The 26499-nt window shown below is 37.6% G+C and overlaps 1 protein-coding gene across 5 annotated transcripts in view; it reads right to left on the reverse strand.

The window, feature by feature from the left end:
- Nucleotides 1-7015, reverse strand: part of foxj2 (forkhead box J2) — a 120496-nt gene extending 113481 nt beyond the window's left edge. For 4 of the 5 annotated variants that reach the window (XM_051931726.1, XM_051931725.1, XM_051931724.1 and 1 more), the window contains exon 1: nucleotides 6662-7015. In XM_051931726.1, the coding sequence (XP_051787686.1) occupies nucleotides 6662-6670 (9 nt within the window). In that variant the 5' untranslated portion in view covers nucleotides 6671-7015. Of the gene's footprint in view, nucleotides 1-5882 lie in introns of all 5 variants that reach the window. The other variant, XM_028810023.2, reaches the window with a different exon arrangement.
- Between the last annotated feature and the right edge of the window lie 19484 nt (nucleotides 7016-26499).

Genomic DNA, 26499 nt, shown 5'->3' on the forward strand with positions numbered 1-26499 from the left:
GGACTCTATGAGATGCACATCGTACTTGTGATTCTAAAAACCCTTTTGCAGCTAGAAAAAACAATATACGGGTGGCTGCCCCAAACCTTAATTATGTCTTGGACTCATAATTATTACAATCCATACCAATTTTACTCACCATTTATCTTAACCTACATGTCTTTGTGAGCAACAAAAGCAACTCAGTGCTGAAAATATCCATGTAAACACAGGTACACCTGGAAGGCAGCGCTGCTAACCACTGTAGCACCACATGAACCATACATTGAAGTCAGTAAAGCAAAGCAAAGTGCACTCTGTCTATCAGTAGGAAAGCTTGACAACATATGACCTAATTTAAGATTTTTCCAAATAGCAGCAGGACCAAGCTCATGAGTCAGCTAAATACATCATTTTACAGAAAATGTATTGGAGAAACCTTAATGTATTATTAATAGAATAAAAATAATGCCATAAGTCACTAGAAAGAACAGGGTTCTTAAATAATCTAACGTAAAAGAAGATAGAATATGTAATAAAAATCTGCATAGCATAGGATAGGCAAAAAATACTGTATGCTGGAATTTATGGACCCAAAAATAACTCACTTTGGAATTTTTTAGCAAGTCTCAAAGCCACATTCTTTTTAACTATACCTTTAATTGCTTTACAACTGATTTGTTTTATTTTTAGAATGGGTATTCTGTTGTTTAGCATTTTCTCTAACAGGCTGAATGCTTTATGTGTATATATTGTATGTGTGTACCCAAGTATGTGTCTTGTATCTATGTTATGGTCTTATAGTAGCTAAGTAACTAGTAATTGCTTGCTTGGTTTCATTAATACAATTTAGAGCTCACAAGTATTGCCATTCTTCTAAAATACCCTCTAAGAGAATTGCATGAATGACAATTGAAAAAGAATTTCCTAGAGCTGTAAGGAACTCTAATATTCTGTATGTTCAATTTAACTTAAGGCAGATTTAATTGCGTTAGTTGCTGGCTGCATGTCAGAATCAGCTTGTTTTTTTTGAGATCTCCCAAGAGAAAGATATAGAGAATGGGATAATAATTTCTACTTTTTATTGATTTTAACATATAAATAGAATGCATGTGACAACTTAGTGAATCAGCTACAGTTATGTATGAAGTATTCTGTACTCTGTCTATCAATCACATTTAAGTCCTCTTCCCTGCCAAAAAGGATAGAGCAAGTGCAGATGAGATTATGGCAAAGAATAGGATGACAAAAGTAAAATGAAGATGGTGGATTTGCAGCAACTGAATATGTTCACTGATCGCTTTAAGTATTGTCTTATATATAAATGTCTACGTGTGAAAGTGTGTGTGTCTGTTCGGCCTGGAAGTGAGTGGTGGATTCGGGGTAAGGGTTCGGCCTCTGAGGAAACAGATATCTTGCTTAGCCACTAATAACACAAGCGGGGCCAGCACGTCTGAAAATCGAAACCTCAGAAGAAAGACTAAGTCGCTTAGCCACTAACATCAGCAAGCTGGTATCCCTTTTACTTTTCCTCCCCCAGCTAATCCACAAGCAATGCGAGCATGTCGGAAAATCGAATCCTCCTAGGAGAGAGGTTCTTTTCAGAGTAGTTCCTTTCAATTACCTGACATTTCTACATTTCAGTTTATTTTCTGACAATTTTAATAGTTTCTAGGACCCTGGGCTTTTTATAGCATGGGCTTACACAGCTAGTTATCTAATAAGGGGATGCCGGAAACCTTTTGAACAAATGTTTCAAGAACAATAATTTTTTTAGGTTTCTGTCTGTCTCTAGTAAAATACAGAGAGCAAGTATAATGTATATTATGATGAAAATAGACCCTTAAGCTGTTGTATATCATCTTGTATTCCCACAAAAGAGATATTAGTGGATGATGATTTACAGTAGACTCAAAGCAGTTTGATATTAATCCATTTTGTTACCTGATATTCTACTTTAGGCTCCTTATGTATCAGTTGTACTAGCTCACAGAAGGCCTGCTTACAGTTGCCAATTAAAGTAACATGTATGTTTTTAGGATGTAGTAGGAAAACTCATGGAGGCAAGGAAAGAATGTACTAACCACTGCATCAGATTATGTCAATTGGTGAAAACTTCAGATTAGTAGAGGGGATGATATACCCAAAATATGTGGCCATGTGACATAAATGTCTGAAAGTATCTCTGACAAGTCAAGTGTAGTCCAGGTTATGTTTTTAAAAGTTTAACTAAAAAAGAGGTGAATGCAATTTATAATTTTAAATTGAATTAGACCATGTCCTGTGCAAAACTGCAAAAAATGTATTCTTCTTGGTGCTGACTCCCATTCATCATCCAAGAATCTAATTCTCAGTGCTATTTATGATTATTCTGGGATGTGTAAGCAAAGAACCATTGATATAGTCTTGAGATACTTTCAATACCATTACTAGCAGTACAAAATAGAAGTTTTTTTTATCTGTGCATAATTGATTAATTGTTTAAGAAATTAATTCTGTTTACAGCAAAGCTGTTGAAGGGATGCAAATATGTTACTGTATTTGTTTGAAGCAAAATTCTCAAAAGATCATAATGCTGTGCACTTTCTACAGATTAAACATATTTTCTAATGTAAAACTAGCCAGTAAAGGATGATCGCCAGTAGCAATTCTGTCCTTATGTGTCACCTGCACTGAAGAGTGAGCTTTAAACTACTGACTGTTTACAGCAATTAATGAATAGAGGTACACACAGAAGGACTGCCTTGTAATAAAATTGAAAATGAGGAAAACCATACTTCACTATGCTTTGGGTCTTTGACAAAATGTATATTTTTATTGTTTATCTGTTCTACATAAATTAAGTTATAGCTACCACAAAGTTTAAGAAGACCTGTTTATATAATAACTGATGAGAAGTGAGAAAGGTTTAAGAATTTAGGTAAACTATGTATTTTAATATTACTGATTCTGATGGCTTATTGATACTAAAAATGAGAACCATGCTCTAGTGGGTTATACTTTTACATAAATCTTCAGCGTGTAACTGTAACCCCCTGTTTATGTAAAACAATGCAAGACAGTTACAGGAGAATGTTTAAATGTTTCAAAGCATGAACTGGAATTAATACATTTCTTGCTGTGGTTAATCTTAAATATGAGGTTTGTGAGCTCCTCCATTGCATTTAATTCATATGAAGGTAACAGTTCCAAAACAGTTATATGTCAGCATAAAACTGTTTTGTTCATCTTTTAAAATTATCTTATTCTCCAATTTATTGTGCAAGCAATCACCAAATGGCTTGATTACAGTCTCATAATCTTGGGTTTCTGTTGTTCTTGGAATGATATCAAAGTTATCATTCCAAGACAGCCATTTATATTAAATCTCTCACTATTAAAGTTAGCTTTTGACATTATAAATAAGGGATTATATGCACAAAGTTAACCTAAGTTACATCCATTAATAAATGTCTACAAAAAATCTGCTTCCCTTAGTAATGTAAGCAATGACATTTTTATTTCCAAGCCTGGATGATTTTATAAGGGTTCATGTGCATTTCATTTTTTTCTTTTTTCCTCCTGTTACACATATTTTGAGACAAACATTTCACAGAAAAGCCAATGAAGGAACTGGACAAAAAATATGACCAAGAAAGACGCAAAAAGTCAGGGGCTAAGCAATCTAAGTGAAAGCTTACACCAAAGTAAAAAAAAGCGAGATGCCAGAAATTAAGTCAAAAGTGAATTAAACCAGAAATCTATAAACTGACTTGTGTAATTTCCTCTCCCTGCACAAAGTCTTGATATTTACTTTTTTTATCTAAAGTAAGGATACTAGAAAATGAGCACCACCATCTTAAGTTACATTTATGAAATTAAATCACATGTCACAAGGCTAATGGTTATAAGATAGCACTGGAATCATCATTACAAACAATATGGGAGGGTAAGGAGAAATGCACATGCAATGATGGTAAAGATTTGGAAAAACAGAATTACAATTAAAGTGACAACACAAACAAATAAGAGAATTAAGTATGGATATTCTGAGTCCAAACTTATGAATGGTGCTTACACTCAATTCATAGGTCTTGTATGAAGATAAACATGAATGATCTTAGCAGGAGCTGAAAAACATGACAACTCTATAAGCATAAATATTGCTTTGAAATTTAACTAAGTAGTTTTTATACAAGAATAGTCAGCAAGATGATTCTTTGTAAGAAATGGTTTTCTCCCTTTTTGTTTTCTGTTTATTCATTATGAGTTTTGATACATCATTGTGCCCTTGCATGGCTACAGAAAATATAATACAGTAGGCCTTTGGCATTCATTTCAAATAAATATTTGGAAATTTTTCCAGATATGAATATATGTACATGTTTTTCATCCAGATGATGGATATACTACGAGTAAAAAATGTTTTGTTTCTCAATCATTATATTTACTATGTTTTTTATGTCTTGCTACTTTATTTGTAAACATTTTCTTATTCTGTCATACTGCAGAAACTATATGTGTCAAAGCTTACTTGGCTAGGGGAAATTTTCTGAACTGCCTTAATTATTGGGTATAGTACATGTCACAACCCTCTTGGAAAAAAAAATATTTCCCTGATGAATCGTTGAACTAAACCAGTAACGATCAAGTATAGTACTTCACCAGCCCTTACTCATGCAAATTTACTTGAATCTGATCTGAGCTAGTAATTACATCAGGTGCGTACAGATCTTATAGAACAATTATATGAATAAGGCATTTTTCATCACTTTGAGTATATGTTTGAACAAGAGCTCCATAACTCCTCCCTATAGTAGCTACTATGTTTCAATTGTTTTTTCTTGCAGGTACCAAAATGTAAAGTAGTATGCATGCTAGTTTGTTCCATCATTCTCAGGTAAGCAACAGATTGCACATTGTTTTTACAAAATATGGTTGTTACTAAAACTGATATGTTTGTTGCTCTGCTTTATGTTATGGCCTTCAATAAATGTATATAGTGGAATACAGATAAATGAAAGGGTTGCATATAAACAAGAGTGTCAAGAAGCAAAGAAAGAAACAGAAACAACACAATTGGCCTGGTAGGCTAGGCTTGAGTACCAGACATGTTAAAGGCAGAACAGGCTTATGTACTCATGCTGAAACTATTCTCCTTAGGCATAGGGCTCCCGGCTGGGTGTGCCCCATCACACAGAAGGGAATCCCAGGCTTTAGCTATCTTCTAAGAAATGATAAATGAAAAGGATTTAGGTTATGTATGTGTGTAAGTTTGTGATGTTTATTATTATTATTATTAGTATATTTTAAAAATACACATTGTTAATCACATACTACAGAACGGTTGTCATTAGGCCTTTTGCACGTACTGTATATTCATAAGGTTTATGGCTGTGCTTTATATTGTCACATGCTGCTGACTGAAAGAATATAAGTTTAATGGTCTGTTCACTGAATTGCATGTAGGACTAAAGTGATACTTGTGTTGTAATGTCTTCTTCATTTACTCATCATTATAAAAGAAAAATACAGTAGGTGCCATATATCGTGAGAAAAGGTAGGGAGGGAAAGAAAGAAAGGTGCTTGATCAAATACAAGTGGGGAAAAAGAAACAGCACAAATGAAAGACAGATTAATTAAGAGCAAGAAGCAAAGGAAGCAATCAATGCCTAGAAACAAAACAAATGAACACGTCTAGAATCACATGAGAGAGAGAATGGTAATCTTACACAAGAGGAAAGTAAAGGTGATTTCACTTGCCAGAGTAGAAACAAAAGGTACATTACAGGTCAACATATGTACTTTGAAAAAGCAGTATGAACAGTAAAAGTTATCAAGCAGTAAGAAGCTAACTGATTACCAGAAACCAGAAAAACAAGACAGATTAGAAAACAAACAATGAGACTGAGGAGCAGTCATACCTTTGTTTCAAGTCTCTCAGGTTCACTATGACCCTTTTCTCTGGATTATTTAGAGTTTCTTAACATGAAAACATTCTGCTTGTCCAAACGTCAGTCCCCATCCAGCACTGGGTTGATCTGTTGTTAGCAATATGGTCCAGCCCTGTCAGTTAGGCTCCTTCTTTCACTTCCATAAAAGATAAAAACTGTATTTTTTATGAATAATGCCAATTAAAACCACTTCATTGGCCACATATTTGATACATATCAGTTTATATTTGAGACATATGCTCCTAATTTCAATGAATTGCAGTTTAAGAAAATTTAGATGAAGCAGTTGAATACCAGTACAATAAATTCTCAACAGTTGTTTTAACCAATGTCTTGGTCAATGACACAGGTAGTCAGCTTTCATACTTCAATTTATGTCTTCAGTTTACATTATCAGTTCAAGTATCATAACCATGTGATGTCCAGGGTCTTATGGCGCAAATCTTTTTGAAATCCAACTCCAGCTGCTTTCCATTTACAAAATTAGTTGCAATTACATATGAAGTGTGACACCATGTGAAATTTCATTGAATTGGCACCTGAAGGGCATCCAAGAATTGCAGCTTTGGCAGATATCATAGGTTTGAGGTAATTCTTAGCTTATAGGATTCTGAATCTTTGAATTCTTCTGAAGTACGCAGTGAAAAAATAATTGCATAAGTTCTTGCAGTCTTCACAAGAGAAATGCACTATAACCTTTATATTACTTATTTTGCATAAAATGTTAATTAAAAGAAAAAGTTACATACATAATGCATTGAATCTTTGATATTTCTTGAATCCTCTGAATATTTAACAATCCTTTATATCTTCTCTCTGTGACTCACAGATTATCTCTCTTTATTGATCAGCTTTGCAGATATGTTTTGGTTTTATCTGCCTCTGGCCCTCTTCAATGCCTCCTCAGCTCTTCTCTTTTTGATTCTCCTCCTTCTTGTCCTTCTACATGAACTTCAGTTTTCCAAAGTTCTTCTCCTCTTCACTTTACATGTTTCTCACCGGATTTGGGAGAAACCTTAACAGCTATGATTAAAATATTGTTTTCATTTAGTTTTAAAACTGTGACAGCTCCTGCTTTACTTCCCTTTCTTTTGCTTCCAGTGATCTCATACACTCCTCCCTCTTCTGGCCTTACATCACTGTACTCCTGAGAGCCCTCCCTCCTTCTGCTGCTTCCTTATTCTCACTACTCTGTTTTTAAGACAGCATTTATTTAGGCTATTATTTATTTTTTACAACTGGAACAAAAATATTTTCTTAAATATGTATAAAAAGCACAATAATAATGTATATGTCGTTTGTATAGCCTTAACACATATATGAATATTTACACCCTGCAACTATAATCCAGACAAGAGGAACTTATCATCAGCATGTAGCTCTACGCAAACACACACAGACACACACACGCATGCACACACATGCACACACACACCTCCACACACACACACAAACTCCTTGAGTAAACAAAGGAAGAACATAAAAAGAACTAGACCAAATAGCAAAAAATAAACTTCTTCATTGATCTTTTTCTTTTAAAGTCATTGTCTTCCTACTCACCTGAACAATATTCTACACATTTGCTCCTGATTCAGACCAAATTTTTTCTTTGCCAAGAAAACATTTCCTCTCATATTAATCTACAACAAAGCAAACCTGAATATTGTAATGTGCCTCTTTTTATGTACTATCTTGGGATTTGTCTAACATGTAAAATTGGAGTCATGTGCCAGGGTCACATATAGCAGCAAAGCGGTTGAAGCTATAATACTAATTAACACACACATTTAACCAGTCATCTAGCAACTCTGATCTCCTGGGCTCTTATTAAAAAGCAGAGCAGGGATCTGTTTCATGTTTATACCTGCTATGTGCAGACAGGCAGAAGTACTAAGGCTGAAATTTGTTATTATGTCAGGCAAAACATCAGTGCATGTCACTATATCCCAAGACAGTATCATCATTCTTGCTTAGGAAGCTGCAGCCATTCATAAGAAGGGTACTAAACAAGTCTTTTGGGTGCCCTTTGCAATCATATCACAATTTTAAAGCATATGGTACATGTAAAAGTGAATCACCAAACCTGACCCCATTTACACTTCTGAGTTCTCTGCATAAATTATGCATTGCCCTGCTCTTTTCACAGCTGGAAAGGGGTGGCATTAGTTGCCCTTACTGGGTGGCTCCTCTGGGCTGTGGGAGTAAAAGAAAACAAAGTGGCTAGCAATTGCAGCCCATGGTGTCCCTTTGTGGTAGTCTTTACCTTTGAGGAGCCGAGGAGGTGACCCACTGACACACATGCATGAAATGCCCTCTCCCTTAGCCCAACCCATTTGTGGGTGGCTGGGCGGACCTACATTGGCATGGAGGGAGCCCCATCTGTGCTGTACTTTGAACTGTTCAAGGCTTAAGACCCACTGCATAACCTGAGGGTTGGAGTCTTTGTGTGAGCACCACCACTGGAGAGGACTGTGGCTTTTCACCAAGGAGGTAATACTACAGTTGGGTGACAGCCCACTTGATCGCGACGGACTCTCACTCAATCACTGAATACCTCGTCTCCTGGTCCAGCAACTTCTGACTTAGGTATATCAAAGGGTGTTCCGCACAATCGACTGCCTGGCTCAGTATGGCACCAAGACTGGTATCCACCTTTGACTACTGGGGCTTGACACATCCATCACAAACCACATATCTCAAATATTTGGCTTCTGTCAGCCTGAAATAACACATTTTTGGTTGATGTTTAAGCCAAATCACAGATGGTATGGAAGGTAGCTGAGATGTGTTGTCGTTCTCCCAGGTGCCGGAGAAAATGATGACTGCATCCAAGTAGGCAGCACTATTGGCAGTGTGTGGTTTGAGCACTCTGTCCAGCAGATGCTGGAAGGTTATCACGGCCCTGCGCATCCCAAAAAGGTAGGATGCAGTTATGCCACTATGGCCATTATAGGTGTTAAATACGGTCTTCTCTTTTGCCAATTCTGTCAGGGTAATCTGCCAATAGCCTTTTGTCATGTCGAGAGTGGACAGATACTGCTCAAGTAGGTCACCCCCCCCCCCCCCCCCCCAATCATGTGATAGTTGTCAAAATGGGAGACATCGTTTAGTCAATGGAAATCATTAGAGAAGTGCCAGCTCCCATTAGGCTAGGAGACTAGGAATATTGGACTGGACCAAGAGTTGTGGCTGTCCTCTATGATTCCCAGATCCAGCATCCTACGTGTCTCCAGCTCCACCTCTGCCCTTTACAACTCGGGAAGCCTATATGGGGATGTAGTGCTGTATGAGGGTGGTATGGCTCAGCAGGGGGATGCACCGGCCCTTTAGAAACCCCCTCTTAAACAATTTTTCAAAGGAAAGAAACACATTCTTTCAGTAACTCTTTGCAAGAGCAGCTGTTGGCTTGCTGGCTTACCACATGCTCCTTGCACGGGGCTATGAACATTTAAAAGATCGAGCCGCGGCCATCCTGTGGTCTCTCACTCTCCTCTCTCTCTTCCCCCAGACTCCCTTCACTCCGGCCACTGTTACTGGCCTGCTAGATCCCCTTGATGAAGAAGACTTTGTGTTCTTTTGAGGAGGAGTTGGTGCCTATGCATCAAGTTTGAGAGCTGTTCCTTGTGAGGCTGGGTCGCCTCTGTAAGAGACTTGTGTTTGTAACTGGCAGAACAGCAATAAAGTTTCTACTCCTTGGAAAACCTGCTGAACTTTCCTGTGTAACTTTGTGACCCAAGCTTGACAGCATATTCTAAGGGACACAGATTGGGCTGGTACATAAGAAAGTCAACCAACCCCTTTGGCTCTTGTACTTCTTAGAGCTCTTGCCAGTGAGCTAATAGCTGAGTGTGATGTAAGGGCTAATACATGATCCTGTGCTTTCTGTAAGTGTTCTATGACCAGGATTCATAGCCTCACGAAGTGGTCAGGTAAATTCATATTCAATAATGTTGCTGGAGGAGGGAGTAACCACAGGACTTCAGGTGAAATGTTGGGATCCCAACCGGGCCACCCTTTTTACTACTGTGATCCAAAAACAAAAACAACAAGTGTTCGATTTTTGTGGCTGAAACCAAATGAAGTCAAGGATCTGCAGTATCCTGGGTGCCTAAGAAGTTTACCATCGACCATATCCTGGCACTGTGGGTTCTCATGGAGTGCAAACGCAAATATCGGCAGAGTTTCTTTGCAGCCTTTGTCAATTTTCGTAAAGCGTTCATCTCAGTTGATCGAGCTGACCTGTGGGACATCCTGAGACTGTGCAGGATCCAGGATCCCCCTGAAGTTGCTGGGTATCATGACCCGCCTGTACACTGATACTGTGAGTGCTGTGCAGAGTGGAGGCAGAACCTCTGTGTTTTTCCCAGTTGATTCTGGGGTTCGTCAGGGGTGTGTTCTGCTCTGTTCAATGACCCTGCCGGGTGTTAGGCAGGGTCGTGGGTTCATGAGGCTGTGGGTCATTTGTTGGTGAAGTCAAAGGAGGCTCTCAAGAGACTGAGCGAGGAGTGTCTGGGCTCACATGTGTCCTGGATCAAAAAAACAAGATACAGACCTTCAATGACCTCTTGGGCACAGCCTTCAGCAGTGTGTGTGTCTGTCTGAGGAGAGAGTGTCGACATTCATGTCTCTGGTTATTCTTCCTATGAAGTCAGTAGACAAACTGGGAGAGCACGGGGGATCATGAGGTCACTGGAAAGAGTTGTGTGGCACTCCCAATATCTTTGCAAAAGGACAAAGATGCACGTCTTTTTAGAGTCCTGGTGCTTCCTGTTTTGGTATATGGTTGAGAGACATGGCTGCTATCCAGTGACCTGAGATGAAGACTGGACTCCTTAGGTACTCTGTCTCTTCAGAGAATCCTTGGGTACGGCTAGTTTCACTTTGTGTCGAATGAACGGTTGCACACAGAATCCCGAATTAGGCACATTACATGCATTGTGAGGGAGCATCAGTTATGGTACTATGACCATGTGGCACGATTCCCCAAGAGTGATCTGGCTCACGGGATCCTCATTGTTGAGGACCCAAGAGGCTAGACTAGGCCAAGGGGACACCCACGTAACACCTGGCTGCAGCAGATAGATGGCCAATTCCTCCATCATTCCTCATGGGCCTTCCATCCAGGTAATAACCCATGCTCCTCTATGGCTGGGATGCTTGCTCTTATCCCACAATATATAAAGTAAACAGAACCATGACCTTTTATAATAATTATACAATGGCCTATATACATTATACTGAACACATTTGTTTGAATTTTGTTCATAATGAATAAAAAATTATTATTAAAGCAATGTGCTCTGTATGAATGGAATATTAATTCTTCTTTCCATTTTCTTTGCGTTTGAGATATATTTTGATGCACAGTGGGTGTTTGACTTATTGTCCCTGCTTTTTTCATTCATGTCCAAACCACTAGTCGTCTTCTTGCACTCAATGAAAACATTGGAAGTTTTATTAAACCTTCCGTTGATTTAACTGTGTAAAGGAACTTGGCCCTTGGTGATGTGGGTCATTAATCAGGACCTATATCATCAAAACTAAATGTCCATTCTGCTTATCACTATATAACAGACTAATGTACTATTCCATACTGAAACACTCTTGTCCAGCATAGGTTCATCTAATAATACTTCTTTTAACATGTTGCTAATCTAATTGAGATAACTTTATAAATGGCAAAGATTAATGCTATGTTGAGAAAATGCATTGGCTGTAGTGAGCAGCAGACTGCTCATTGTCACAAGCAAAAAAAAATCTGTGTGTTTCTTAGTGTTTTCTTTACATCACTGTGTATTTGCATGTGAATTTTCCTGTAGGAAAATTTGGATAACTGATAGTTAGCCGTTTACCTCCCTTACCTGCAAAGCATCATGGAGAAGTCTGCTCTGCAACTCTGTGAATAAGAAGTAGTACCACAGGTTACCTTTGGGATCCACTATAAAAATATAGCTTGACTTTATACATTAAAATCATTATATGTAACTAAATATACATATGGTGTGCTGAAGCACCCCATAACCCCAGACAAAACTGCGTAGATACAAGTTCTTAGCAAAAATGCAAGGTTTATTGTAAATAAGTACCTTACAAAAGGCTTCTTTATCACTATACCACCTTCAATCAATTATTTCTCTTCTTCCTCTCTTGTTTCTCCTCCACTTCTCCCAGACAAGTGTTGCCTATCTCCTCTTGGACCCAGGAGTATCGCCAGTGCCAAGGCATAGCCCAATGGAAGTACTTCTAGGTCAATCAGAAGTCTTGTAAAAATGGAATTACCAATCCCAACAGCTGCCTTTGACAGCCCCTGTGGAATTTAGCTAGGCTTCCCCATTGGACTACAATTCCTATTATACCTTGCAGATAGATAGATAGATAGAAGCTGCTCCTCTGTCTGGAGATGACACTGTTTAGTGGATGCAGTGGATTCTCCATTATTGACAGGAGCCTGCTCAGTGCCCGTCGCTCTGCCACAGATGTCAAACTGTCCAGCTCCGTGCCTACAATAGAGCCTGCCTTCCTCACCAGTTTGTCCAGGCGTGAGGCATCCCTCTTCTTTATGCTGCTTCCTCAGCACACCACTGCGTAGAAGAGGATAGATATCTGTGTGGGAATCCTCATCTGGGTGTGCTGCCATCTAGCGTATCGGGGAAGCAACTGCTCTGAATAAATTGTCTCCCCCTGTTCATTAATTATATTGGCATCCTAATGAATCCCATCCCGTTCGGGACACCAGCCCATGCCTGTCATCCATTACAATGGTAATCTCATTTATTTTCCACTGGAAGAATAAAAATAAAAAAATCAAGAGAATAGAGTCTGGCTTCTTTGTAGTCCCTTGCTCCCTTTTGTTTCTTAAAGTAGATTTTTCCTGGATCCTTATATGGTGGAAGACCATCTCGACTTGCTTGGAGGTTGCTATTCACATGTAATTGCCCTTTTCATACCCTAATCCTTGCATTTTTTTCTCCAAGAGATCAAGATAACACACTTACACTTTCGTCCCAAACAAAACTGACTGAACAATATATTAATTCTGTTTCATTAGATTCCAAACTATAACAATTTAAAAATTCTTTACTTAAGTGATATTCTAATAATAATTCTGTGTTATTAGTCCATCAAAACCTTCTTATTGTTACATTTTCATACTGGCATGTAGAGTCCCAATTTTTAATTTGTTAAGGGAATTTTATTTTATGAAAGTCCAAAGCCATATCCACTACTTTTGATGGTGGTTAAAAAAGAAAAAAAATTGTGTTCAAAAAGTACTTAGTAAATTACATCATAGTTCTAATATACCCGATTAACCCACAGCACTATAAATGATGCCCATTGTCTTTACAAAATTTTCCAGGTGAAGCCACATAATTCAGCTAGTACCTAATTAAAAAATAAAGTTGGTTTTAAAAGTGTGGAAAAAAGTGCAACCTGAATATTGAATATTCTTCTAACGGTCATTGCTATGTAAATCTGGCAAACAAGGACATTTTTTATGCAAATACATTTGATGAATATTTTGACAATGGATATTGATAAATGAAAGCCCTATCTGTTACATCCAGAATACATTCTGGATCCCTGGGACCCTGTATTTCAGAAAATGGATGAATGTGTGGATAAAATAAAACCATATTTTTTTGTTCAGTTGTAGTGAATGTTACATTAACATATGCCTATTTTTATTTATTGTCAAGACATATTTTTTACAATATTTCAATTTACCAAACAATACATTGCACAGTATTTATCATTTCTTTCTTTTTATGAACACTATGTTATTATCTAATTCAACAGGAAGGTGAACCTTAAACTCTTCCACAGTTACGCACTCCAATATTCCACTTTTATTCAGAATACCACTATTAATTTTTTGTTGAATACTTGTCAATAAAAAATATCTGAATGGTGAACAGTATCAAATTGTATATAAATAGCACAATTCTCCCAATGATGAATAATACAGAAATGGAGAAATCAACTTAACACTAAGAGTGGAGCTTATTAAATGTTGGATTCCTTCACATTGGCTAAAAAATCTTCTTAGCATCATCTATATATATGCAAAAATCTTAGTGGATTAGTCAAGCAGCAATCATATTATAAACTCATAAACAAAAGAAAATGAATAACCAGTCATATACTGTATATAATTGAAGCTTTTTACCTCTATTCATATGAGCTGGACAAGCAAACTGAACCTATGAATGATAGAACTAAACCTGCTCAGGATTACATAGAAACAAGAATGGTTTTGTACTTTTTTTTTGTACGCTTCTTTCCTATATAGTGAGTAAAAAATGAATATTTTTTCATGTGTCTTTCCTGGAAAAATATTTGACATGCTCTTTAAAAAAGGGCCAGTAAACATCTGAAATAATAATTTGCATTCCTCTCGAATCATGTGGGAATCCCGTAGATGATATGCAAATTGTGACTGCGTGTTATTCGCCCGGCATGGAAAAACTATTTCAGGTTATTTTTACTTAATACTTCAGATGATCTTTTTCAGGAATGTTCAAAGATGTTGTTTTCAGAAATGTTGTTGTGTGTAAACTCCATATTTTTTCATATTAGAGTTACATATAAACACAGACATTCTGTAATTATATTGTATGAATATGCATTGTTTTTTTGATTCAAAAATACTTTAAAAAGACTTAAAGTGAAATAATAATTTATAAGTAGTAGTTACTTTTTATTTTGAAAATAAGGATGCAAACTAAAGACATTTCATAGAATAATACCTGGAATACTCTTGAATGCATCTGCAATAGTCACTGTGTGATTCTGAATATGCCGCTGACTGGGTTTGTCAGTTTTTGTGTTATTCATAAAATTCACCAGGAAAAGCAATATATTAAGTAAAGTCTGATGTATTGACTGCAAAACAAAGTTTAAATATCAGCTATTGTAACAAATGACAGATTCAAAACAGTATTGCAAATACAGGACATTTAATAATAACATACAGTATAACAATCAGGCTTTTTGAGGTATCCTGGACATCACAGTTTTACAGCTATTTGGTTCCGAGAGACACAGTATAGTGATATCAAAGCATCGGCCATATGGCGCTCAGGCCAGCTTAGTAAGCTGTTGAAAAGTCTGAGGCTCGCTACATCCTGTAGTTCCCTTCATAACACTTTGAAATTCATTACTTTAAGAATGGAACACCTATTTATAGATGTTGAAAACAAGCTGGTTTATCATATAATAATGGAGGACACTGTGGATAGCAGTATATTTAAAATACTTTAAAACATACATTATTTGAATGTAAACAAGTTATGTGAAAGCTACTCTTAAGAAACTTCATATTATGTAAGCAAATTTTTTGCTGAAAATATTATTTTGAAGCCTTCCCTTCATCTCCATTTTTTAGGCTGAAACAAATATGAGTTGCTTAACCTTTGCACACATTATGCCTTATTCTCTTCTGGTAACTTTTCTCTAAATTTCAACCAAAATAAAAGAATTTGACACGTAACCTAATGGTAATTACTAACAAAGTGGATCAAAATGGCATTCTGGGTTAAAATCCATTACCTGATCACTGCATGTGTAGAATTTGCAGTTCTTCCTGTCATATTCCAAGGACATGTACACTAGGTTTAATGGCCAATTGTGTTTCTGTGTAAATAGAATAGTGCTTCATCTTCTGTTTCCTGTCTTTAACACAGTGCTGCCAAGATAAGCTCTAGAACCTGAACAGGAATCAACAGGTTGAAGATATCCATCCATCCATTTTCCAACCCGCTGAATCCGAACACAGGGTCACGGGGGTCTGCTGGAGCCAATCCCAGCCAACACAGGGCACAAGGCAGGAACCAATTCCGGGCAGGGTGCCAACCCACCGCAGGGTTGAAGATATTATGTTAAATAATTAATTTTGTTAATATGCTCTCGGGATATACCTTGTGAAGAGATATTTGGAAGCAGATGTAGAAACTATTACATGTTCTGTTGCAGGGGTACTCAGTTACAGACATGGAGGTCCACAGTGGCTGCAGATTTTTATTCCAGCCAGTTTTGTAATTAGAAGCCATGCCTAACAGAAATTGAAACAGTATATATTTAAATGGCTTGTTAATGCTTTCATTCTTTCCAGATAAAACATTTCTTTTCCGAGAAGTTTATCCTTAAATTTTGTTTTCCTTCCCTTCTCTTTCATTTTATCCCAGATATTTCATGAGGCATATAAGCAGGTTTAAGTGAAAGCTGGGGAGCTGATGGTTCCTTTGTCATTGTCACTTCAATATGAAGTGATGGCTGGTTAAGAAAACAGGCAACAATTAAAACCTAAATGTTGCTGTTTAAAACTAAATCAGGCAATTAAAAGTTCTCAACAGTAACAAGCAAGTTAACTGAAACTAACCTAAAACTAAAAAAGATACAGTATATTGCTTTATTAGTAAATAAACGAGTTCTAATTAAGAAACTGTAAAAGCAAAAATCTGCAGCCACTGCGGTCCTGCAGCACCGTAACTGAGAATCTCTACTCTATTCCTATCAAGATTTTTTTTTGTTGCTTTTTTATATTTAACTTTTTCTACCATAATGCCATTTTCACAGTTTTGAGAATTTACAAAGATATTGTTGAAATTATGGGAATTTATTATCTCTACAAACATTAATGAAAATTTATATACAGTATAAGCCTTGTTAGGAGTACTTTGACTTTTCATGTGACACAAGTCAATATGGAAATTTGAATGTTAAATGCAGAATTAAAACAAACCCGTATTGTTGCGCCTACTGATAAAATAATTTGAGAACAACAATACACAGTGGGGAAATTTGCTTAAAATGTCCTTCAAGAGAAAACTCCGATAATTATTAATGATTTCATCTACCCTTTTTTCTAAATTTTTGTGACTATCGTCAGAATAGAGATTTTGAATGAAGTGGCAATGAAAAATCTAAATAAGCACTTGTTTATTCTTAGAATGTTTTTAATTAATAAAGTAATATTTAAGCCACTGGCCCAACATGGTAAAAGCAGGTTTTTGAAAATAATTAGACATGCTAGGGTAATAACTGTGTGTAATATTGTTTCTGTAGAAATTTCTGTTTTGAATGTATTGAATGTGTACAGTTTATATAATAACTGTGACTGTTTGAAATTAGACTGATTTGTTCAATTCATAATTTGTGTCATGATAAAACAGGGGTGCATTACAGTGTATTCCATACCAAGAAAATCACCATTAAGTCCAGTACAGGTTTGAAAGGATAATTTACTGCACAAAAATACAGTATACATATAACGGAAGATAAAAATGGAAGGAACTACTAAACAGTAAAATAGACAAAATAATGCCTATGCCCTTTTTGGAAATGTCTAGACAGAGTCAGACTATAGCAAGTAGTGACTTCATTGGCGTCTTCAACATAAATGTTCTTACTTCTGCTCTTCTTGAAACTGCATACTTATCTGACTGAGGAGGCAGAAACCTTTAGAAGTCGCCCTTCTAGAATACTTCTGTTGTTACTGATGTCCCTCCAGGAAACATTTCTGGGTCAACCCTCTTCCACGAAGCCTCTTTCAAAGACTTTACTTCCCAAGAGCCTCTGCTTGAATTTGTTACACTATAACTGCAGCACACTATTATTTTATAATGAATGCCTGGCCAAGAACAAACCGATGAGGCATCCTATCCAGGAATAATGTCACATCAGGGCTGTGTCCTCTCACATAATATTACTGTCTTGCTTAATATCACAGTGTATAATATCTCAGAAGCAATATCCCTATGAAATAAACATAAAAGTTCATTTCCATGATCAGTGCAATCTTCTGTTTTGTATGATGATGCAATATTGACTAATCTGCATTAGAAATGTTTATGGTTTGTGGAAAAACAGTTAAATATTTGCATATTGTATTCTCCTCACTTATCCTCATATATGGAGGTTTAGTGGTTAGATCTGCTTCTCCACACAGCTCCAAAGTCCTTTGTTTAATTTCTGAAGCTAGCCACTGTCTGTGTGGAATTTGAATGTTCTTAATATTTTGTGTGCTTCTTCCTAAAAAAACCCTGGTCGTCTTCACATTCCAAAGACATCAGTGTTAGGTTAACTGGCAAATATTAAGAAAGTTTAGTGTGAAGAGGTCAGTGTCATTGTGTGCATTAGAGTAATCTGCAAATGACTGGTGACATATCTACTGTTGATTCCCCACTTTGTACCCAGTACTACCAGGTTATTCACTGGCTAATTATTACTCTGAGCTAAATAAAGGAGATGGAAGATAGAAGAAAATATCATTATTATATTATACCCACCAAACAACTCTTTTATAGCGCTGTATCTGTGGTGTTAAAAAAATTAATAACACAAACATGACATAATTAAAATGATTGTTATTAAAATACTTTAAATTCAAATGGCTCATAAATCTAAGAACAATGGGTAAGAGAAAGACAACTCAGCTTGGTGAAGACTTTGAAGAAAATCGGGCCTCTCAGCCCCTTGCTGTGCAGTCTGCAGTTTACTAAAACTAGCCAACCCACGGCGTAGAATACACCGCATAATTATGTATTAATGGGTGAACACTTCCTGGACGACACAGTTGTCCAAATGGGGTGGGTTTGAAGATACGACTGTGAGTGAATGAAAAGATAGACCTCTGGAGAGAGCAACATACAATTGTCCGTGACTGAAAGCGGGATCGTCTGTGACGATGGAGGCCACGCTGGTGAAAGCTACTTCGTCGGTAGGTAGGGATGTGTCAGTACTTGTTCATTAAGGTGTAGCGAGTCTTCGTTGTTGACGCTTAACTGCCTTCTCTGCCTTGTGGCGCAGTGGTAGTGCTGCTGCTTTGCAGTAAGGAGACTGTGGAAGATTGTGGGTTTGCTTCCTGGTTCCTCCCTGTGTGGATAGCGCTTTGAATATTGAGAACACAGCTATATCAATGTAATGAAGTATTATTATTCTTATGCGTCCAGCCCTCTCTCTCACTCGCGCGCCTGTATGTGTGTGTGTCGTTCCCTCTCTCTCTCTGTCTCGCTCGCTCGCTGCACGTGTTCCTGCAGGCATACGCTGCACAATTATTTATTGATGGCTGAACACTTCCGGAAAGACACAGTTGTCTAAAAGGGGTGGGTTTGAGGATACAACAGTAAGTGAATGAAAAGATGGAACTCTGGAGAGAGCAACATACAATTATTGTCCGTGACTGAAAACTGGTTTTGGCAGATACATGCATATCGTTTTGAAAGTTTGGCCCTGTGCCTTATTAATTGTCATTGCAAAGGCCAATCTAACAGGAAATTGTCTTCGTGTAAAAGTAAAAGGCAAATTATCCACGACAAACAAACTGTTTTACACACTGCTTACCAACCCGCGCATAATCACGCCTCTTTTTTAATGTTTTTTAAGCAGAGGGACAAAACTGAACATTTGCAAAATCCGTAATTTAATAAACCACCAAGAAAAGTAATATTGCAATGATGCACGCTATGAACCAACATACAATCATCGTTCAGTACGCACTGCCTGCTCATGTGCCCGCCCCCAACTCCTCACCTGAGTCGCTGTCATCTGTGCACCTCTGAGCCACGTTGTCCTTTCATTGTTCTTTGCGATTCCGGCTGCTTTTCTATGTACAGTATAATCCACCAAGTCACCCGACCATGGTGGGGGGGGGAGGGGGGGTGCATACACAGGGCAGGGACATGACCCGCACTTATTGGGTATTCCTCGTTCGTGGGGAAACAATTGCAAGCCCCAATCCCCATTACGAATGGGGTTCAACGGCTTACCCACGGCTGTCGGCGACGGGTAGACACACGTTGATCCATTCAGTGTAGCGCGCGTGCAGTACCGGACATCCACGGACATCACATACCTGTTAATGCTCAATCTCACGTGGCTGAAAGCCACTTGTCCCTCTAAGAAGTTGGACCGCTTGGCGATCGCGTAACTATTTAGCAGTAGGGAGTCTCATTCATTTTCGGAATTAACCAGACTAATCGCTCCACCAACTAAGTACAGTTATGCAACACCATGTACAGAATCGAGAAAGAGCTATCAATCTGTCAATCCTCTCCGTGTCTGGGCAGGGTGAGGTTTCCCATGTTGAGTCAAATTAAGCAGAATTTGTGTGTGGTGAATTGTTGCGTCCGGGCACATGAGCAGACACTGTGAATGCCTTGAGAGCGTGGGTACACGTGTGCTCGAGTTGGTGGGCTGGGCTTTGTGAGTTGACTGACATGGCTATTTTTTGCGTATCCCATGGTTGTCTTCCGGCAGTGTGAATGCCTCGAGAGACAGGGAGTCCTTGTTTGGTGAGTTGTTGCAGTTTGTGAGTTAAATGCTGCGATGGTTTCACACGTTTGGTGAGTTGTTGCAGTGTGTGAGTTAAAAGCTGCGATGGTTTTACATGCTGGTAAGAGTCAGGCGGGTGGGCAGGCGTTCTCGTACCATGGTCTTAGAGTTGGTGGGCGTGGCTCTGTGAGTTGTTGGCGTATCCCATCGTCTTAGCATTGGCGGGCTAAGAGTGGTTTATTTATCGTGCGTATCCCATGTTTTACATGCTGCATACAGCGATTCACATCCGCGATAAACATGCCTCTTCTTAGATGGTCCTGCTGCGTCCACCCTCGTTCTCGAAGCATACACACCGCCTGGTCATGCACCCGCTCACGAGAGCAACTCACAGAGACCCGCCCACCAACTCTAAGACCATGGCGTGTAAAACAGTTTGCGATGGTGGACGCGGTGGTGTGTCGTAACCGAAAAGAATAATGAAAAGTCAACGTGGCTCAGAGGTGCATGTGGACTGTAGCAGAGACAAACACGAATTACACCGTGTTTTGTGAGTTGCTGCGTCCGAGTTGGTCTGCGAGTTGTCGCTGTATCCAATGGTCTTAGAGTTGGTGGGCGTGGCTCTGTCCTGCTTGCACCATGGGTGTCTTACTTGCTGCCGACTTAGTGAATTATATATATAGATGCTCTTCCTAATTTGTATTTCCCTGGGTTGGTGGGTGTGGCTCTGTCCGGCGTGCGCCATGGGTGTCTTACTCGCTGGCGGCTTAGTGAATTATATATATAGATGGAGACAAACATTCACAAATGCAGTGATACAAGGTCCTCTAACCAGAAGTTATTGGTCGTACTGAGTTCTAGACTTAAGCTTAGATGGGACCATGCTTTTGCAGTAGCTGCCCCTAAGGATTGGTAGTCTACCTTTTTATATTAGGTGTTTATCAATTTTGGTCCTTCTAAATCCTGCCTGAAAGCCTATCTTTTTGCATTAGCTTTTTAAACTTGTACGTATGAAATTATTTTTGATGTATTTATTTACTGCTTATGTGTATCTACTGAGGGAGCGCTTGCTGTTCTAGTGTTGTTTTTTAATGGCTATCAGCTATCATTCTAAGCTTTGCTGTTGCATATGTCTCATATATATGTGTAATTTTCAATGTTGTGCAAGAAAAAAAACTTTTAGGCAACAAGTAAGGGGTTAACAACTGACAGCTTTTCTTCAGCAATGGAATTTAATTAAGGCTTGAAGGTTTATGCAAACAATTGTACCAACTTTTCTTCATTACTTACAAACACTCTTTCAGTATAAAAACAGAGTTGGAACAAATTGTGTTGCTACACCCACTGAAGCATCATTTGGAAAATATTGCACTGTGTATTGCTATCTTAACTGCGAGAAAAAGGCAATTAAAATAGTAGATAAACAGACCATCATAACGCTTAAAACTGTAGGTCTTTCTTTTAGAGAAATTGCAAAGAAGGCCAAGATGTCAATGACTACATTTTCCTACACACACCAAAAGGAACTTGGGAACTGGAAGAAACTCTGAAATTAAAGCACAGAACAAACAAATAATTGGAAATAGGGAGCTGTGCTTGAAGCTGTAGTGCCTATCAAGCTGCTAACTCTCAGAAACTTGTCTTCTGATTCTTTAGTGACCTGCTCTTGTCAATATGTTAACTACATACAGGCTTCTACCAACATTAAAACACCAACATTATTTTCACATGCCAGATCCACCCTGGGCAATGTCTGCATGTTCTCGCCATGTCTGTGTGGATTTGGTCTAGGTTCTCTGGTTTGCTCCCCCAGTCCAAAGACATGCAGGAAAGATGTATTGGTGATGCTAAATTGGCCTGCATGTGTATTTGTATGTGTGTTAACCCTGTGATGGACTGAAACCCTGTCCAGGGATTGTTCCTGCTTTGTGTTCTATGCTTCCTGGGATTTACTTCTACATCACTACTCAGAATAATATGGATGTAGAAAATGGAAGGATGAGTTATTTCCAAACCCTTTACGTGTACACAGTTCAGTCTGATTATGACACAAAACTATACTCCACAATATTTCTTTAACAATACCTTAATAACTACAATTAAAAGTGAAATTAACACTAAAATAAAACTGAAATTTCTTTGTGAAATAAAAACTAAATTAAGACTAAAAATATATTATAAAGGCTAACAAAAACAAATGGAATTTCTTTACAAGATCAGAAATTAAAAGAATGAAAAACTAGTATAAAATGACAAAACTTTAATAAACTTCTTAGATATACTATTAGAAAAATAGAAGTTAAAAGAATGCAAGTGAAACATTTCAAGGTAGAAAGTATGCCTCATATCTGAACACAAAAAACAATTAAGGTCAATTAACCTATGCAGATTCACAAGCTACCAATGAAAAACACAGACACATTGCAGTTGTGACTTAGAAACCAATGAATGAAGGATGAGGTGGGTCTTCAGTTCAATGATTGATTCCATTTGAATGCACTTATTTCTTGTGAAAGCAAGTCTTTTTTGTTAGGGATTTATTTAACAACAAACAATGCCACCCATCTAAGACAGTTTACATCCAAGTCATCAACAAAAAGGCCAGTGTTAACATCTGCAGTGCCCCATCTATTGGAATGCACTGTATTGTGTAATGCATGTTGTAATAAAATGCATTCATACAATGTTTGTGATGCATCAGCTATCAAAATGACAGAGACATAGCAACTGGACAAACACACACTTATACCTTTATTAAGGTGGATATTTAATCTAAAATACTTGGTTTGGAATGTTGTGAGTGTGCTACTGGATACTGGACATTTGGATTTTTTTTTTTATGGCTGTTTTGATGTTGTTAATGCTAATTCACTCTAATGAAGCTTATTTATGTGGTTTTGTTCTCCATGAAAATGTGAGATTAGTTTTTTTTTCTTGGACATCTCTACAAACTTACTTCCCATTGTAACATAGAAAAATGATCATTTATGGGTGTAGTATTCCATTAATTAACAAATAATGCAGAGATAGTTCATAATTATTGTTGTCTCAATAATGCCTATGCTTGAATCACTGAGAAATCAGTCATTCCTTAACTTGGGTCACACATTCTTCCAACACTACACCATACATTAATCTCTTAATGTTCTCTTTAACAGCTTCTGATTGCACCCCTTCATAAAAACTCTAGCCAAAAAATTTAAAAAATATGATGCCTGTATCTGTGATTTTAACAGTTAAACTTTCTAGACTTATATTTTACTAAGGGCGACAACTAACAGGTATTTTGCTACTCAAGTTCTTACCCAGTTATGATTTTGATTAATCAGGGGTTTTCAAAAAATGAAATAAAATATTTGAGTTAACTAGGGGGCTTTGCCCCCTGCTCGCTTCACTCGCCCACTATCCATGCCCCCTGGCGTGCTACGCGCCAGCCACTTCGCATCTCTGCCGCTTGCATTACTTCAAACATGTCTCACTGCCTTGTCTCCCGGTGTCTCCAAGAAAATCACGTCTCGTCTCCTTCCAAGCCTTCCAAGATTTTTTTTTTATAATAGGGAGATATGTAAGCACTTTATTTAAAAATGAAAGTTTTATTCCTTGGACAATGCTATCCATTACAACAATTGTTGTATATTTTATTTACCCAATGTACTTTTTCAGTGGTAATCAATACTAATTTTTAATCTCATGTTTTCAGGCAAAACGGAGAAAAAATGTTTATGATGTAATACAAGCCAACAGAGAACATTGTTGTACAATGGCAAATGATGTGAAAATATGTCATTTATTCAGTCATATACTTAAAACATGTAAAAAACATGCTTTTTGCAAAAGAACATACTTCTGGAGGTGGTGGTCTATAACACAGACACAGAATTCAGCAGATGTTCTTCTGGATGGACTTTGCGTATTGCTGCCATACTATTTCTATCCAAACATAGTAACTCCTAGTTCCTGTCTATTCTTTTTCTTTCTTCCCGCTTCTCCACATAACCAACTGCAACACAGAAAATGTCTCTGTAAAAGTTAAACTAGCCACAAACCTTGAAAGCTGAATCTTCAAAACCTTTAAAGAACATAGAACTATTAACTCTTGACTTTCAAATTATTTACAGTCTAAACTATTTTTTTTAAATTACCATTTTAACTATAACATACCACACTATACATGGTTTTCTGCACTTCATCAAAATATTTTAATGTCAATATAAATTTTAGTATTCCAAGTGCTCAGAGAGCTGCCATAACATGAATTTAACATATTCTGTGTGGCAACTGCTGCCTGTGGCAACATTCGGCACAAGAGGAAGCCTGTTTAAGAAGCACTTAACAATTACCAACTGGCTCAAGGAGCATGTAAATTATGAATTATTTAACATGCCATTTTAGAGACAATAGGGTTTGAAATACATTTCCAAATTAAACAATAATCATAAGATGTATTTTAATGTTCTTACCTCTATGAGCTTTTGGGAAACACAGCCCAATACTCCAAAAACACCTTGCTGTATTTTCATTTTAGGGATGCATTGGGTGACCATAATGAGAAAGTTATGAAAATACTTTGTTGTTCTGCAATGAATCATTTTATCTTCTGTCTTCACTGCTGGATTAAGAATGTTATATTCCTTACTACCCAATCTACACTACGTATCAACAGGGACATCCTCCCCAACTTCCAAACCTCCCCAACAGCACCAAAGCAACCCTTGCTCCGCAGGGTCTGTAATTGTCAGTTAGTTGTAGTGTAAGGGGCTCAGGAGATAATGGATTTGGAGTATAATTTTATCTCAGGGAGGCATGATGGCACAGTGAGCATAGTGTCTGTTTCACCACATTAGGACACATTTATTAAGCAGCAGTGAAAGCGAATTAAAGCATTATCTCACATACAAAACAGAGTGTTTTACAGCACAAGAAGAGAATAGCTGAAAACTGGAGCAGTAAAGTAACCCAATCCCTCAGTAATGGAAGATTACGGCTTGAGTAAAAGACGACATGTTAGATTGCCAAACTATGTTAATCCAAGAGTTAAAGTTAAATGCCTCCCAGGCAGGAGCATTAGAAAGATTGGATGGAAAGATTCTCTCGTCAGATTGAATGGTCCAGCACAGACTCTTTATTGAATGCCCAGAAGGGTGTAGATGGGTAGGCAGGGATATATCTGTCCTTGTTTTTCTCTCTTAAAGTTTTCATTTCCTCTGTTGTTAGCTGGCCATAGTTCATCAGTCAGTTAATGGGCAGATATTGTTGGTTTGGTTTAATGTTAGTCAGTTTTTACTTTGTTTTTTCTGTGTATTTAAACAAATCTGTATCTGTATCTGTATATGTACTTATTCTGTATTTAGTAATTAGTGTAATCTATACTTGTATGTTACCTGAGAATTTGTTCACAGCACTCTGCGCCTGAAGAGCACTATACAAAAAGATGTCATAAGTTGGCATTGCTGCCTCACACCTCTGGTCAAATTTTTGTCCACAATAATTGGTTCAGGATAGATGGCAGGTGCTTCCCTAGTCCTCAGGGACAGTTAAAAAACCATTGCACCATTACAATCCACTCAAAACAATTTCAGTTTCTCCTTCTCCAATGACTTCATTGCATTTCACATATTTGCCAAATTTGTCGACTCATTGTCTTAAAACAGAATTATCATTTAAGTTTATGAAAGAAACATGAGACCATGCATCCTTCATGTCATAGAAGATCATCTTGTTTGAAGATTATATTTTACAATAGGTATACTGTAGCCATAAGGGGATACATATGGTCTGCAACAAGGCTTATTTGGTATTAGGAAGCCTAGACATTTGTACTGCTACCATCAGACTGTACTATTCACAAAAAAATCAAGATGGATCCTGTATTCATCTTGCTTTTGAGTCTGGTATCTAAAGGTCATAGAAGAAACTGAAATTCTTCCATCCAGGCAACATTGTTGAAATTCTCATTTATTCAATTTTCACGATTATCAGAATGTATCAGAATGTCTCTCTTCTCCGGCCATCTTACCATAGAGTATGCTATCCAACATTGGATATTAAATTTTTACATTTTAACCTCTTTCACTATCTGCAAAGAGCTTTCAGCTATGTGTTAAATGTGGTACAAAAATAATTGCTGTGGTTTCCTTAGCACATGCTTTGTTGCTTTGCTAAGAGCTTGCTCTGATATTTGCAGACTTCTTCTTTCCTCCAATGCTGCACTGTCACACCTCTGCAGTGTTATATGCAGAAAACTAAATTTAGCATGTTGTGAAGGCACTAAATACATCTTTTCAAATGAATTGAAAAACGTTTGTACATAAGAAGT

The sequence above is a fragment of the Erpetoichthys calabaricus genome, chromosome 9 (assembly GCF_900747795.2).
Source record: "Erpetoichthys calabaricus chromosome 9, fErpCal1.3, whole genome shotgun sequence".
NCBI lineage: Eukaryota > Metazoa > Chordata > Cladistia > Polypteriformes > Polypteridae > Erpetoichthys > Erpetoichthys calabaricus.